General features: G+C 36.3%; 1 protein-coding gene across 9 annotated transcripts in view; it reads right to left on the bottom strand.

Annotated features, from left to right (window-relative positions):
- DDHD1 (DDHD domain containing 1) overlaps positions 1–17,401 on the bottom strand; it is a 139,626-nt gene that overhangs the window by 43,553 nt on the left and 78,672 nt on the right. For all 9 annotated transcript variants that reach the window (XM_031952851.1, XM_031952846.1, XM_031952850.1 and 6 more), the window contains one exon: positions 13,252–13,358. In XM_031952851.1, coding sequence (XP_031808711.1) covers positions 13,252–13,358 — 107 coding nt within the window. The remainder of the gene's footprint in view (positions 1–13,251; positions 13,359–17,401) is intronic.

The raw sequence follows: 17,401 nt of genomic DNA on the forward strand, positions 1-17,401 counted from the left end.
AACTGTGCCAAATGAGCAATGTGCTATAATGAGAGAAAGTAAGAAATTAGAGATAACACCAAGGTTACAAACCTGGGAGGACTGAAAGAATAGTGGTGCTTTTAAAGAGAAGTAAAGAAATGAGAAGAAGGTCTGGAGGGGAAAATGGCATGTTTTACTTTGGACATGTTTCCAAGTCAAGAAGTTTGAAATGTTCAAATGGCAACTGATAATGCATACCTGAAGCTTATGGAAGTGTATGGGATTAGATCTATAATATATGTAAATTAAATACAAGGAAATGATAGTTAAGCCCATGGAAGCTGATGAAATTACCAAAAGAGAGTATAGAAATAGAAAAAGATTGGAAAGAATCTTTGATAAAACACAGATGGGGAGCAAGACATGAATGATGAAATAGTCAAAGAAACTGAAAAAGACTGATCAGACTGACAGAAAGACAATCGGGAGACAGTCAAGTCACAACATTCCAGTGGAGAGAGCAATCTAAAAGATTTCCACAGTAGCATTATGTTATTTGTAAAGAATGTCCTACCTATAGGTTAATGATTAAAGTGTGACACTTTAAATTAACAGAATACTAGAATTCAGATAAGACTGTCATGTATGCAAAATATTAAACAAAGACACCTGGAAAATAGCCCACCTCCTTGAAGCTGTCAGCTTTAGATTGGAGCAGCAGTAAACTAAGTAAACAGAATGGCAAGAGAAAAAAAGTAGAATCTTGTGGTCTATACACAGTTAGTGGGTATGATATGAATGAATGATTGAGAAGTGGGGTTAGGTAGGAGGAAACCATAAGAAAACGTCACAAAAACTCAAGAGAGGAGAGACTACTGAGAAGAGAGTGTCAAATGCTGCAGAGAGATTAACAAGAATAGAGTTAAGACTATCAGACTTGGCAATTAAGAAATCACCTGGGGTACCCTAGGTGATGCAGTGGATAAAACCCTGAAGTCAGGAGGATCTGTGTTCAAATTTGGTCTCAGACACATAACACTTCCTACATTTAACACTTCCTGGTTGTGTGACCTTGGGCAAGTCACTTAAACCCAATTGCCTCAGCAAGAAAAAAAAAGTTTTTATTTCACAGGAGGGTACCTTTGGAGAAGAATTTTGGAAAATCACTAAATACTTGAAAGGTAGTGTGGCAAAGTATTAAGAGTGTTGAAGGAAAAAGAGGGGTGGGTGGGTGGGGGAGCCAAGATAGCAACATAAATCCAGGAAGTTCTCAAGCTTTCTCAGTTTTCTTTGAAAACCATATATAAACAAGCCCCTGAACAGAGTCTGACAGAATGGAACCATTCTCCAGCTCAACACAGACTAGAAAAAAGTTCAAAACAGGTTAGTCTCACTAGGATGAAAAGGATGTTCAGCCCAGCTCAGATTGACTCTGGGAAGACTGGTGAAAGCAAAAGAGCAAACGAGACCTTCAATCCTGGTTCAGTAGAAGAGCAAATCCAGTCCCAGATCAGAAGGAAAACTCTGGGAAACCAGGCTTTTCCTGGAAAAAACAGTCAAGCTATCCACTGCAAACACAAAGGGCCCCTGTATTCAAAGCCAAGGCTCAGAGCTGCATAGGAAAGTTTATAAAGCTCAATCATAAAAGTTAAAAAAAAAAAAGGAAAGAAAATGAGCATCAAACAGAAAAGAATCTTGACTTTAGAAAGCTACTATGGTGATAAGACAGAAGAAAACACAAACTCAGATGAGGGCAAAATGCCTACAGAAGAAATCTTAGAGTGATTTGAGTTAGTCTCAAACCCAAAGAGGCTTCTTGGAAATACTCATAAATGACTTTAAAAGGCAAATAACTGAGGTACAAGAAAAAATGAAAAAGAAAATGTGAGGTGAGAGAATCAATAGTTTGGAAAAGGACGGAAAAAAATTGTTTGAAGAAAACTCCTTAAAAAGTAAAATTAATGGGGCAGCTAGGTGGTGCAGTGGATAGAGCACCAGCCCTTAAGTCAGAAAGACCTGAGTTTAAATCTAGTCTCAGACACTTAACACTTCCTATCTATGTGACTCTGGGCAAATCACTTAACCCCAATTGTATCAGAAAAAAAAAATTAGTAGAATTAACCAAAATAGAAACAAAAGCTTACTAAAGAAAATCACACATTAAAAACTAGAACAGGACAAATGGAAGCTAAATGACTTTTGTGAGACAGCAAGAATCAGTCAAATTAAAAAGAATGAAAAAAAAATGGAGAAAAAAAAAGTGAAATATTTCATTGGAAAAATAGGTGACCTAAAAATAAATTCAGAAGACACAATTTAAAAATTATTGGCCTGCCTAAAGGCCATGACCAGAAATAAGAGCCTAGATAGCATTCTTCAAGAGATCATTAAGGAAAACTGCCCTGATATTTTAGAAAAAGAGGGGGAAATACTCATTGAAAGAATCCATCAATTACCTTTAAAAGAGATCCCACAAAGAAAACCCCAAGGAAAATTGGTGTGCAACTTCAGTACTACAACTTCAAGGAAAAAATACTGCAAGCTACCAGACAAAAACAATTCAAATATCAAGGAGCAATAGTCAGGATTACCCAGGATCTGACAGCTTTTACACTAAGGAATTGGAGTGCCTGGAATACCATACTCCAAAAGGCAAAGGACCTGGGGTTACAACTAAGAATTAACTACCCAGTGCGATTCAGCATCATCTTTCAGGGGAGTCAATGGAGTACTTCAATGAAATAAGAGACTTTCAATCATTTCTACTGAAAAAAACAGAACTAAACAGAAAATTTAATCTAAAAACACAGGACTTAAGAGAAGCATAGAAAGGTAAATGGGGAAATATATATACATATAATTTATTTATTTATTATAGCTTTTTATTTACAAAACATAAACATGGGTAATTTTTCAACACTGACCCTTGCACAACCTTCTGTTCCAACTTTTCCCTTCCTTTCCCCCCCCACCCCCTCTCCTAGATGGCAGGTAGTCCAATACAGTTAAAAATGTTAAAATATATGTTAAATCTAATATATGTATACATATTTATAGAGTTATCTTCCTACACAAGAAAAATTGGATCTAGAAGAAAAAAAAAAACCTGAGAAGGAAAACAAAAATGCAAGCACACAATAACAAAAAGAGTGGAAATGCTATGTTGGAGTCCACATTCATTTCCCATAGTTCTCTCTCTGGGTGTAGCTAATTCTCTTGATTACTGAACAACTGGAACTGGTTTGAATCATCTCATTGTTGAAGAGAGCCACATCCATCAGAATTGATGCTCATATAGTATTGTGTATAATGATCTCTTGGTTCTACTCATTTCCCTTAGCATCAATTCATGTAAGTCTCTCCAGTCCTCTCTGAAACCATCCTGTTGGTCATTTCTTACAGAACAATATTATTCCATAACATTCATATACCACAATTTATTCAGCCATTCTCCAATTGATGGGCATCCACTCTGTTTCCAATTTCTAGCCACTACAACATGGGCTGCCACAAACATTTTTGCACATGTGGATCCCTTTCTCTTCAAGATCTCTTTGGGATATAAGCCTAGTAGAACTTTGCTGGATCAAAGGGTATGTACAGTTTGATAACCTTTTAAGCATAGTTGCAAATCACTCTCCAGAATTGGCTGGATGTGTTCACAATTCCACCAACAATGTATCAGTGTCTCTGTTTTCCCACATCCCCTCCAACATTCACCATTATCTTATCCTGTCATCCTAGCCAATCTGACAGTTGTATGGTGGTATCTCAGAGTTGTCTTAATCTGCATTTCTCTGATCAATAGTGATTTAGAGCACCTTTTCATATGACTAGAAATAATTTCAATTTCTTCATCTGAAAATTGTCTGTTCATATCCTTTGACCAATTGGAGAGTCTTATAAATTGGAGTCAATTCTCTATGTATTTTGGAAATGAGGCCTTTGACTATAAAAATGTTTTCCCAGTTTATTGCTTCCCTTCTAATCTTATCTGCTTTAGTTTTTGTTTATATAAAAACTTTTTAACTTAATATAATCAAAACATTCTATTTTGTGCTCAATAATGATCTCTAGTTCTTCTTTGGTCACAAATTCCTTCCTCCTCCACAGGTCTGAGAGGTAAACTAACTTATGTTCTTTTAATTTATTTATAATCTCATTCTTTATGTCTAGATCATGAGCCCATTTTGACCTTGGTATACACTATTAAGTGTGGGTCAATGCCTAGTTTCCAATTTTCCCAGCAGTTTTTGTCAAATAGTGAAATCTAATCCCCAAAACTGGGGTCATTGGGTTTGTCAAACACTAACTTGCTATAGTTATTAACTATTTTGTCCTGTGAACCTAACCTATTCCACTGATCAACTAGTCTATTTCTTAGCCAGTACCAAATGGTTTTGATGACCACTGCTCTACAATATAATTTTAGATCTGGTACAGCTAGGCCACCTTCATTTGATTTTTTTTTCATTAGTTCCCTTGAAATTCTTGACCTTGTGTTCTTCCAGATGAATTTTGTTGTTATTTTTTCTAGGTCAGTAAAATAGTTTCTTGGGAGTTTGATTGGTATAGCACTAAATAAATAAATTAGTTTAGGTAGTATTATCATCTTTATTATATTCACTCAATCTATCCAAGAGCACTTGATATTTTTCTAATTGTTTAGTTATGAATTTTATTTGTGTGGAAAATGTTTTGTAGTTTTGCTCATATAGTTCCTGACTTTGTCTTGGCAGATAGATTCCCAAATATTTTATACTATAAACAGTTATTTTAAATGGAATTTCTCTTTGTATCTCTTGTTGTTGGATTTTGTTAGTGATGCATAAAAATGCTGATGATTTATGTGGATTTATTTTGTATCCTGCAACTTTGCTAAAGTTGTGGATTATTTCTAATGGTTTTTTAGTTGATTATCCGGGGTTCTCTAAGTATACCATCATAACATCTATAAAGAGTGATAATCTGGTTTCATTATTATCTACTCTAATTCCTTTAATCTCTTTTTCATCTCTTATTGCCGAAGCCAGCTTTTCTAATACAACATTGAATAGCAATAGTGATAGTGGACAACCTTGTTTCACCCCTGATCTTACTGGAAATGGTTCTATGTTTATCCCCATTACATATGATGCTTGCTGATGGTTTTAAATAGATGTTGCTGACTGTTTTAAGAAAAAGTCCATTTATTCCTATACTCTCTAGTGTTTTTATTAGGAATGAGTGTTGGATTTTATCAAATGCTTTTTCTGCATCTATTGAGATAATCATATGGTTTTTGTTAATTTGGTTATTAATATAGTCAATTATGCTAATAGTTTTCCTAATATTGAACCAGCCCTGCATTCCTGGTATAAATCCTACTTGGTCATGGTGTATTATCCTAAGGATGATTTTCTGTAATCTCTTATTTTATTTAAGATTTTTGTATCAATATTCATTAGGGAGATTGGTTTATAATTTTCTTTCTGTTTTCAACCTACCTCGTTTAGATATCAGTATCATGTCTGTGTCATAAAAGGAATTTGGTAAGATTCCCCTATTTTTTCAAAGAGTTTATATAATATTGGAGTTAATTTTTCTTTAAATGTTTGGTAGGATTCACATTAGGACTCTGGTCTCCAGATCTTTAGGAGGGGGCCTGGGTCAGACCCACCACCCTCCACCCTTAATTCACCTGGAGATTCATTCTTTAATTCATCTGGAGATTACTCCTTGGCTTCTAGCCTCAGGGAAACTCCTAAAATAATCACCACTCTTAATTCACCTGGAGATTACTCCTCAATTCACCACTCTCCACCCTTAATTAAGGGGATTGCTCCTTAGCCTTGGGCTACAGATGACTAGATAAAATTGAACTCTGTTTCTCAATGCTTTGCTGCTATTCCAATTGGGAATCCAGCCTGCAGAGAATTCTCAGGGTCAAAATACCGCCCCCCCCCCTTTTTTTTTGCCAATTTAACTTGGAGACTGGGACTGTGAATTCTTTCACAAAACCTGCCATAGTAATCTGGGGACCCTCAAACACTGTTAGGGTGTCTCATCCCTCAACAATGTGATGTGATGTGATTATATGAAAGGAAAAGACATTAATGGATGGAAAAACTTGAAAAAGAGAAAAGGGGAGGTATAATAGGGCAATTAGTTCAAGTGAAGAAGTACAAAAGACCAATTATATTGAGGGAAAAAGGAGGGGAATGAATATTGTCTAAAGCTTCATCTCATCAGTTTTGGTTCTAAGAGGGAATAACAGTCATTCAGTTGGGTATAGAAATTTATCTAACCTTATACAGAAGTAGCAGGTAAAAGAAAAAAAAGGGAAGGGCAGGACACAAGGAAGGAAAGAAACACTAGGTGATGGGGGAAAGATTCCAATCTTTGATTCCCAACCCCCCCTAGCTAATGTAAATTATCCTTTGACTCACAAATCCTTGTCCCTTTGAATTCCAATAGAAGATCCAGACCTGTCCCAGCCCCACCTGGATCTGAGCCAACTTTGGGGCTACACCCCAAAGCCCCTTTAGCTAAGTCTCTGACTTAAAAGGACCACACTGGGAACCCCTCTTTGCAGAGATTCCAAACATGGCAGCCATGTGAGGACCCTCTGTCCACTGGACCCTCTATCCAGTGCCCTCCTTGTCTCTACCTTCACCTATCTCCTACCTCTAAACTCAGTAATAAACCTCTTTTATTAATCTGGCTCTCCGGGCCAATAAATGCTTTTATTGGGAATTCAGCGCCGCTAATAGACCTTATACCGCTGTATCCTTGTGCCGAATCCGAGGGGGTTGCAGGGGAACTCTGACTCCCTGTACCCCAAACCTGCCACTAGACCTTAACTAAACCCTAATTTCATTCAGGTACCCCAAATCTAGACCTCAACATGTGGTCTACACCTCAACATTTGGTTCCTGACCTCAACATAGGGAAAAAGGTAAGAGAACAGGGAGGGGTGATAGAAGATAAGGTAATGGGTGGGGTGGGTAATAAAAAACAACCCCTCAAAAAACATGACTAAGATTGTGAAATTCTTAAGGGCAGGGGATGTCTTTTAATATTTTTAATATTTAATATTTCCAAGGCCTAGCATACTGAATAGAAGCTTAATAAATGTTATGATTGATTCTGAGGGGGGTAGGAAGGGAAAGCGTGTAGAAGACTTAGATTTAATTCTTGACATATGACCCCAGGCAAAGTAGCATACAAAAATTAACAGTAAAAATAGTGCTTATATATTACTTATTTCATTACTTGTTGTAATGTCAGTACTGTGCATACTTTACATACTGTACATACTTTACATACTGTACATACATACACAGTGTACATACTGTGCAAAGTACAATATAAAATGTGAATTATTACAGAAGCTAGAAATTTGCAGCCATTTACGAAAAAGGAAGGATAATAAGTTTTTCCTCTTATTTCACTACCCTAAAAAAAATATACTTTTTAAGTAAGTCTCTTACTTTAAAAATATAAATACAGAATCTAAGAGTTGAAGAGTCAAAGTGAAGAAGGGACATCTATTTCAACTCAAACATTTCTAAACAACTGGTTCTACTGTTATACCACAGTTCTCTTTTATTGTCCTGACTCAGTTGCCCTAGTTATCCTGACTCAGTCCTGCCTCAGCTTCCCTGCTTCTGAGTCCTGCAAAACCTCTCCTCCCTCTTTATCAGAATACTTGAGAAGGATAAAAGATCTTATGTTTTAGAACAGGGGTCCTCAAACTGTGGCCTGCTGAGGACATTTATGCGGCCTGCCGGGTTATGGCAAAATCAGACTGGAAGTGACATTTGAAGTAAACTCGCATTAGCACACACACTTCCAGCACTGGGCTGAGGCGGCGGAGACAGAGTGTGAGGCGATACTGAGGTGAGGTGAGTTCCCAGGCCAGGGTGTGTAGTGTGGGGAAGGGAGAGAAAGACGGAGAACTGATGGCCTGCGACCTTGTACTGTAATGGCAGCCTCCACAACAGACAGGCGCGCGGGATGTATAGTGCATGATGCACATGTCACGGCCGCTGCAGGGGAATTCATTGCAACAGTGAAGGACGGAAGTGGGACTGCGAAGAGCGGGGGAGAGAGTGCGGGAAACGGAGGCATCACAGCGCAGAGGCAGCTTGGAGGAAGTTGGGCATTGCAGTTTGTATGTCTCTGTGTGGGCAAAGTTATTGCTGGTATATTGTTTTTGTAGCACTGTATATATATATATTGGTATTTTACTAATAGCAATTTGGAATCGCTAGGAAATAATGATGTCAAGAAAAAGAAAAACTGACTCGAAGTGTAGGATATTCAAAGAACAGTGGACTTATGATTACTTTTTGATGCAGTACAAGGAAAGAACTGTATGTTTGATATGCCAGACACTATCTTCTGTGTTCAAAGAATATAATTTGTGTCAACACTATGAAACTCAACATAAAGATAAATATACATTGACAACTCAGCAAAATACTTTTGTGAAGCAGAAGCAGCTAAATATTTCATCACTGTGAGCAAGTTTTCAAGTTGCCAAGCTAATAGCACGCACTGGCAGACATTCGTGGAGAGAGAATTTGTTAAAGAATACCTTCTTTCTGTTGCCAAAGAGATGTGTCCAGAGACACATTTAGTACAGTGAGATTTTCAGGAACTACAATTACACGGAGGATTGAAGAAATGGGAGACAATCTGCATCAGCATTTGCAAAACTCCATAAAAAAAATTTCATATTTTTCCTTGGCACTCGACGAAAGCAATGATGTTTGTGATTCTGCACAACTTCTAATTTTTATTCATGAGACGAATGATTACTTTGAAATCATAGAAGAGCTTGCTGTACTGCAAAGCATCAAAGGAACAACTACAGGAGAGGATATTTATGAAAAGGTTTGCCAAACTATGAATGGTTTGGAGCTGGATTGGGCTAAACTAGCCAGCGTGACAACTGATGGTGCTCCTAGCCTGGTGGTGTCTAAAAAAGGAGTAATTGCTTGCATTAACCAAGAGATGGACAAACATAACCATTCTCAACAAATAGCCATACACTGCCTCATTCACCAACAAGCTCTGTGTAGTAAATCACTGCAGTGGGACTCTGTTATGAAAACTGTGGTATCTTGTGTTAACTTCATTAGAGCTAATGCACTAAATCACAGACAATTTCAGGAATTTCTGTCTGAGCTAAATGTCGAGTATGAAGATGTTCTATATCACACAGAAGTCCATTGGCTGAATCGAAGGAGTTTTGAAATGTTTCTATGACTTTCTTCCACAGATTACAACTTTTCTGCTTTCAAAAAACAAAGAAGTACCAGAGCTCAATGATGCAGAATGGAAATGGCACCTTGCCTTTCTGACAGATGTAACAGAGCTACTCAACAATTTCAATATGCAACTTCAAGGAAAGGGGAAGCTCATCTGTGATATGCAATCACATGTCAAAGCATTTGAAGTAAAATTAGGCCTCCTCATCAAAAAATGAAGGAGGAAAACTTCTGCTATCTCCCCACAACTCAAAATCTGTTAGCGGAAAAACCATTGATTGCATTCCCAAACAAAACATGTGTGGATTCACTGGAAAAATTGCAAAAGGAGTTCCAATTTAGATTTAAAGAGCTTCATCTCCATGAACAGGCCATACAGCTTTTCCGTAACCCATTTTTTTTGACATTGAAAATGTGGATACAATTTACCAAATGGAACTGGCTGAACTGCAGAACTGAAAGATGCATTCAAGTCAAACAGCCTTTATAATTTCTATGCATCTCTCCCCTCTGAGACATATCCTCATCTCAGGAACCATGCACTCAAAATGGCAACCATCTTTGGCAGCACTTATGTCTGTGAACAGACTTCTTCTAGAATGAAACATTTAAAATCTCCAACCAGATTAAGACTAACAGATGCACACTTGCATCACTTGTTAGGACTAGCAGTGACAAATATGGAACTAGACATTGACCATCTCATTAGCCAAAAGCAGGCCCATAGTTCCCATTGAAATACTGGTAAGTTTCTTGATTTAACTTTACTTCATTTTAAATATTGTATTTGTTCCCGTTTTGTTTCTTCACTTCAAAATAAGATATATGTAGCATGCATAGGAATTTGTTCACAGTTTTTGTTTTTACTATAGTCCGGGCCTCCAACAGTCTGAGGGACAGTGAACTGGCCCCCTATTTGAAAAGTTTGAGGACCCCTGTTTTAGAATATCAGAATGCCTTTCCCCATTCCAAGTTTTCTGAATGTCAGATACCGTCTTATCAAGATGCCTCTCCCCATGTCCGGGGTGCCTCCCCCTGATTATGTCATCCCATCTCTGGTGGCTCACCCCACCCTGTCAGAGTCCTGTTCCTACTCTCAGTACCCTGATTCTGCCCCTGCCTCAGTTTACCCCCTGTGTCTGAGCCACGTGTATATATGTCATTGAGAACGCTGATTTTTTGCTGGATTCTTGGAGCCAATAGTCTCATTCAGCCCTGAGGCCAAACCATGGATCCATTTGGTTTCAATATTATCTCTCCATTTAATAAATTATTAAATACTCTCTAATCTTTATCTTGCTGAGTTTCTCTGGCATTATACTACAACATACATAAAGAAGGGCCATATAACATTTCTTAGAATATACTCAGGGAGGGGGAACTGCCTACTTCCCAAGACAGTCCATTCTACTTTTGGAAAAGTTAAGTTAATTTTTCCTTATATCAAACCAGAGTGCAAAGCAGTTTCCACCTATTAATTCTTGTTTTGCCCTCTGAGATCAAGCAGAATGTCTAATCTATTTTTTCTGGATTTCCATTCCATTTTCTCCAGCAAATTGCTCTATCATCCTGACTACCTCATTTCTTCCTTCAAGACTCAGCAAAATTCCCTATTCTGATAAAATGCCTTTCCCATTCCCCTATTAGACTGGGGACTTGAGAACAATGACTATTTTTTGCCTTTAGTTTGTTGATTTTTTCCTATTCACAGTATGTATAATGTGCTATAAAGCTTGCTGATTTACTTTCAGCAAGTCAAATCCCTTCACAAAGTTAGACAGTTATGTTTTCCTTAAAACTTGTCAAAGCTAAATAATCTGAGTTCCTTCAACCAATCCTCATATGTCATGAGCATGATCCTAGCTGAAATCCTTTGGATTTTCATAATTTTCTTCAATTTCACCTATAAAATTTCACTAGGGTGAGAACTCTTAACAGATATAGAAATGTCTTAAGATATCTATTAAATTCTAGGAATTGAACTGTGATCAAGAGGTTAAGTAACTTGCTCAGGATCATATAGTTAAGAAGTTTCACAAGTGATGCTTGTATCTAACCATATTTATTGACTCCAAATGCAACATTTTAACTATGCCACACTGACTTTCAAGTTATTATTAAAATAGTAACAACTACTATTCTTAGTCTATCTGTTAAACTATTTCCAAATTCACTAAAATATATTATTGTCCAGCCCACATCTCTTTATATTGTTCATAATAACAATTATAAAAAACTGAAATTCTTTGCTAAAATCTAGGGAAAATGTATTTACAATGTTTCCCTAATTTGTCTGATAACTCTATCCAAAAAAAGATAGCAGTAAGTCTTTGTAAAATATGCTCTTGATAAAAGTCATGATTGTCCTTTATGATCAGTTTTCTTTCTTTTTTTTTTTTTTTAAAAGAGAAAAACATTCACTAATCACTTTTTTTTTTTTTTTTTGGTTGAGGCAATTGGGGTTAAGTGACTTGCCCAGAGTCAAACAGCTAGGACGTGTTAAGTGTGTGAGGCCACATTTGAACTTAGGTCCTTTTGACTTCAGGGCTGGTGCTCTATCTACTGCACCACCTAGCTGCCCCTCACTAATCACTCTTTATTAAAATGCTCTAGAAAATTCCAATGAGTTAAAAGTTAAGTTCACTAACTTATATTTTACAAACTCTACTCTCTTGCCTTTTGAAAACTGGATTAATCATTTATTATTTTATGCATAAAATCATGTTTATATTAATTTTAAAAGTATGACTTGTGCAATCATAAATGTACAAACTAAAATTGCCTTAAATATTTTAATTTCTTTTGATATGGAGCAACAAGTTGTTTAAGGACTTTAGTACTTTCATTTTTGACCAGTTTTTAAGAACTAGACAAAAATTTGATTAGAATTAAGCAACATTCATGTCCCTGTTATATAAGTAAAAATTAAGAAAGAAGCCTTAGATAAAGATAAGTACTGTTTTTCTTTCTCTCATGTAAGAGAGAATTATACCATAGAGGTATTATTGGTGATAGTTAACAACTCATATTTGTAAAGCATTTTAAGTTTTAAAAAGCAGAAATATATTTTGTGACATGCACTATCATTTGTCAATGTATAAAAATAAAAATAGTAATTTTTAGGCAGTTTTTAATTCATTTGAGACATTTTATAAAGAGGCTTGTTTGGGTATTTGTTAAGAATTGTCATGTCAACAGAAAAAGCAGCAACAATATAAAAGATGATTAGATACCTTCATAAGTTTCATAGATTTAGGGTTAGCTAGGTGGTGCAGTAGATAGAGCACCAGCCTTGAAATCAGAAGGATCTGAGTTCAAATTTGACCTCAGACACTTAACACTTCCTTAGCTGTGTGACTGAGCAAATCACTTAATCCCAATTGCCTCAGGGGAAAAAAAAATATAGATTTAGAACTAGAAGAGGCTTACTACAATTTCTTGATTTTCATATCAAGAAAACGAGGCCAGAAAAGCTAAGTGGCCCTATGATTAAACAGTTATTTAATCAGCAAAAGTAGAATTTAAAGCCAGGTCCTCAGGTTCTAAACCTAGCATAATTTTCTACTGTACCATTTTGCAATGACTGTAGAAAATACATGGACAGGTGAGTAGTGTGGTAGATAGATCACAAGTGCTGGAGTCAGAAAAAACTGAGTTTAAATCTAGCTTCAGACATTACTAGCTGTATGATCTCATGTAAGTCATAAATAATATGAAAATTTTCCTATTATATGGTTTTAGAAATAGTTTTGAATGGATAAGGAGTAAATAGCAACACATGAATAATAACACTTTATTTACCTAAAAAATTACTTTTTCTCTGAAAAAGGGAAAAACTCTCTACCCATAAAGTCCTCAGGAGAGAAAGGGCTTAAAAAAAATAGATTCTAAAATACAGGATTAAGGTACATCACCACATTAAGTGTAGATTATTAATAGATGAATTCTCATAAGTCTCCTTTTCAAGAGTAAAATTGCATTAAAATTCTGAATACTCTGCAACAGGAAAGAACAATATATTAAAAATACTTACTTCATCTCTATAAAGTGGACTTGTATAATACATTATGTCCATTGCACTGCTGTTCAACATATCCCTTAAGCCTCTTACTTTGTCAGGAGTAATTGAATCAACAGTGTCTAGAAATAAAGATAAAGGCCGTTAAACATTCAAAAACCTTTATGTATAGAAATAAAAAATATGTATGCAACTAAAATTATACAGTTAAAGAATATTATAAATCAAATAGTATTGGAAAAATTAACTAATATTGTTGTAAATAAAACACTATTAGAAAAATCTAATGAGTCAATGGATTACATTGATTTTTTTTTCTCCCATCATTAATACTTTGGGATTGTCTTTTTTAAATTTTTTTTAATAGCTTTTTATTTGCAAGTTATATGCATGGGTAATTTTACAGCATTGACAATTGCAAAACCTTTTGTTCTAATTTTTCCCCTCCTTCCCCACACCCTCTCCCCCCAATGGCAAGTTGATCAATACATGTTAAATATGTTAAAGTATAAATTAAATACAATATAAGTATACATGTCCTAACAGTTATTTTGCTGTACAAAAAGAATTGGACTTTGAAATAGTGTACTATTAGCCTGTAAAGGAAACCAAAAATGCATGTGGACAAAAATATAGGGATTGGGAATTCTAATACATACATACAATTCTATAATTATTTAGAAGATATAATGCTAATATGAGTAACCTGAACATATTCTCCTTGTACAAGCATGAATACAGATAGGAACAACCGCTTATACTTAACCAAATAAATAGCTATAACCACATACTAGTATCCCTACTTCACACATTGTTAACCCAACCCAGGAGTGCATATAAAGGAAAGATTAAAAGGAATAAAAGGAACTGGGCAAGCATGAGCCCCGCTTGTTTACCAAAAACATCACCTTTAGCATTTACCAGTATTAGAGGCACTACCTGCCCGGTGAGTTATGACTTTAATGGCCATGGTATCCTGACCGTGCAAAGGTAGCATAATCACTTGTCTCTTAATTGGGGACTAGTATGAATGGCATCACGAGGGCTCAACTGTCTTTTATTTCCAATCAATGAAATTGACTTTCCCGTGCAGAGGTGGGAATACTTATACAAGATGAGAAGACCCTGTGGAGCTTAAGTCGCATAACTCAACACATACTAACATATAACCTACTGGAACAACCCGTATAAACCCCTGAGTTATAGTCTTTGGTTGGGGTGACCTTGGAGCATAAAACAACCTCCAAATGAATATAACCTTGATTAACCAATCTAAGTGTAACAATACCAGTTATTGACCCATCTCTTGATCAACGGAACAAGTTACCCCAGCGCAATCCTATTTGAGAGCCCATATCGAAAATTAGGGTTTACGACCTCGATGTTGGATCAGGACACCCAAATGGTGCAACCGCTATTAAAGGTTCGTTTGTTCAACGATTAAAGTCCTACGTGATCTGAGTTCAGACCAGAGAAATCCAGGTCGGTTTCTATCTGTAAATTCATTTCTCCCAGTACGAAAGGACAAGGGAAATAGGGCCAACATCTCCAATAAGCCCTAGAACCAACATATGAATCGATCTGAATATACTAAATCAATTTGTATTTCTCCCCAAAAACAGGGTGTTAAGATGGCAGAGTTGGTAATTGCATAAAGTTTAAGCCTTTACTCCCAGAAGTTCAAACCCTCTTCTTAATAAATGTTCACAATAAACCTTCTACTCTATATTATTCCTATCCTCCTAGCAGTAGCCTTCCTGACACTCATTGAAAGCAAAGTGTTAGGCTACATACAATTCTGAAAAGGACCAAACATTGTAGGTCCCTATGGCCTCCTACAACCATTCGCTGACGCAGTGAAACTATTCACAAAAGAACCCCTTCGTCCACTAACTTCTTCCATCTCAATATTCATTATCGCCCCCATTCTAGCCCTCTCCATCGCCCTAACAATTTGAACCCCATTATCCATACCCAACACCCTATTAGACCTAAACCTCGGACTAATCTTTGTCCTTTCCCTATCTGGCCTATCAGTTTACTCAATCCTATGATCAGGATGAGCCTCTAACTCAAAATATGCCCTAATTGGAGCTCTACTAGCAGTTGCACAAACCATCTCATAGGAAGTCTCCTTAGCTATCATCCTCCTATCAATCATACTAATCAGTGGCTCATTTACACTAAAAACACTCTCAATCACCCAAGAAAACTTCTGACTAATCATTACAACATGACCCCTTGCTATAATATGATATATCTCTACACTAGCAGAAACGAACCAAGCACCGTTTGACCTAACCGAAGGAGAATCCGAACTGGTATCCGGCTTTAATGTAGAATACGCTGCTGCCCTTTCGCTATATTCTTCCTAGCAGAATATGCTAACATCATTGCTATAAATGCCATCACAACTATCCTATTCCTAGGACCCTCTCTTACATCAAGCTTCTCCCATATGAATACTCTTTCATTTATACTAAAAACACTCCTCCTCCCCATGGCTTTTCTATGAGTACGAGCATCATACCCACGATTCTGCTACGATCAACTAATACACCTTTTATGATTCTATATGTATGTAATGGTTCATAGTCATCTTTCAGAGTTTTCTCGCTGGGTGTAGCTAGTTCAATTCATTACTGCTCTATTGGAACTGATTTGGTTCATCTCATTGCTGGAGATGGCCATGTCCATCAGAATTGATCATCATATAGTATTGTTATTGAAGTATATAATGATCTCCTGCTCCTGCTCATTTCGCTCAACATCAGTTCATGTAAGTCTCCCCAGGCCTTTCTGAAATCATCCTGCTGGTCATTTCTTACTGAACAATAATATTCCATAATATTCATATACCACAATTTATTCAGCCATTCTCCAACTGATGGGCATCCATTCAGTTTTCAGTTTCTGGGCACTACAAAGAGACCTGCCACAAACATTTTGGCACATACAGGTCCCTTTCCCTTCTTTAGTATCTCTTTGGGGTATAAGCCCAGTAGAAACACTGCTGGATCAAGGATATACACAATTTGATAACTTTTTGAGCATAGTTCCAAATTGCGCTCCAGAATGGAGATGTATTCACAATTCCACCAACAATTTATTAGTGATTACATTGATTTTTGCCTTTATATCTGGGTAATAAGTTCATAAAAGTGGAGGAGGGTAGTTCACTGCTTTGGGTGTTATTAAATGACCACTTGGTTAAATGTATGAGATATTCTACTCCTCACCATATTGCTCTTCTTTCCTTATTTTTACTTTTTGTACTTTTTGACATTTCATAGGGATTGCTTAGAATAATTATGGGTAAACACCAAATCTAAAATTTTTGTGTACAGATAATTAGCAGTTGTTTTGCTCTGGACGCTTCTTTTTTCTTTATATTTTCTCCTTTAGGATTCTGTTTTTTTTTTTTCCCATGGAGTCAATTATTATCTCCTTTTACCTAAAAGGAGTCAGACAAAACCTACCAGTCCTAATCTCTCTTGAACTTCAGTTCCACATCACCAGTTGCCTATAATATATTTCAAGCTGGAAAGTCCATAGGTATTTTTAACGTAAAAGATCCAAAATATTATCTTTTCCTTTTTTGTAACTCTTCTTCTGCATCTGTTACAAACTTCCTTGTTTCTATTAATAGTGGATGTCTTCACCAACATTCTTATCAAGGTTGATTCTTGATGCTTTCTCACTTTCACCAAAACCTTTACTTTCTCCAATCTATTCTCAAAATAAATGCCAAACACTCTTTAACAATGAGGTGATTAAAGGCAATTCCAATAGACTTGTGATGGAAAGTCCCACCCACATCCAGAGAGAGAACTATAAAGACTGAATGTAGATCAAAGTGTAGTATTTTCATCTTTTTAAATTTTTTTTGTTATTTGTTTGCTTGTTTTGTTCTTTTTCATGTTTTTCCCCCTTTTATCTGATTTTTCTTGTACAGCATGAGGAATACAGAAACATGTTTAGAAGGATTGCACATGTTAACCTTATAATAGATGGCTTGTTACTTGGGGAGAAGGGAGGGGAGAGAGAGGAACACAAGTTTTTGCAAGGTTAAATGTTGAAGACTATCTTTGCGTGTATTTGGAAAAATAAAATACTATTAATGGTAACAACAACAACAACAGCAACAACAACAACAACAAAATAA

Source organism: Sarcophilus harrisii, chromosome 2, assembly GCF_902635505.1.
Source record: "Sarcophilus harrisii chromosome 2, mSarHar1.11, whole genome shotgun sequence".
Lineage (NCBI taxonomy): Eukaryota > Metazoa > Chordata > Mammalia > Dasyuromorphia > Dasyuridae > Sarcophilus > Sarcophilus harrisii.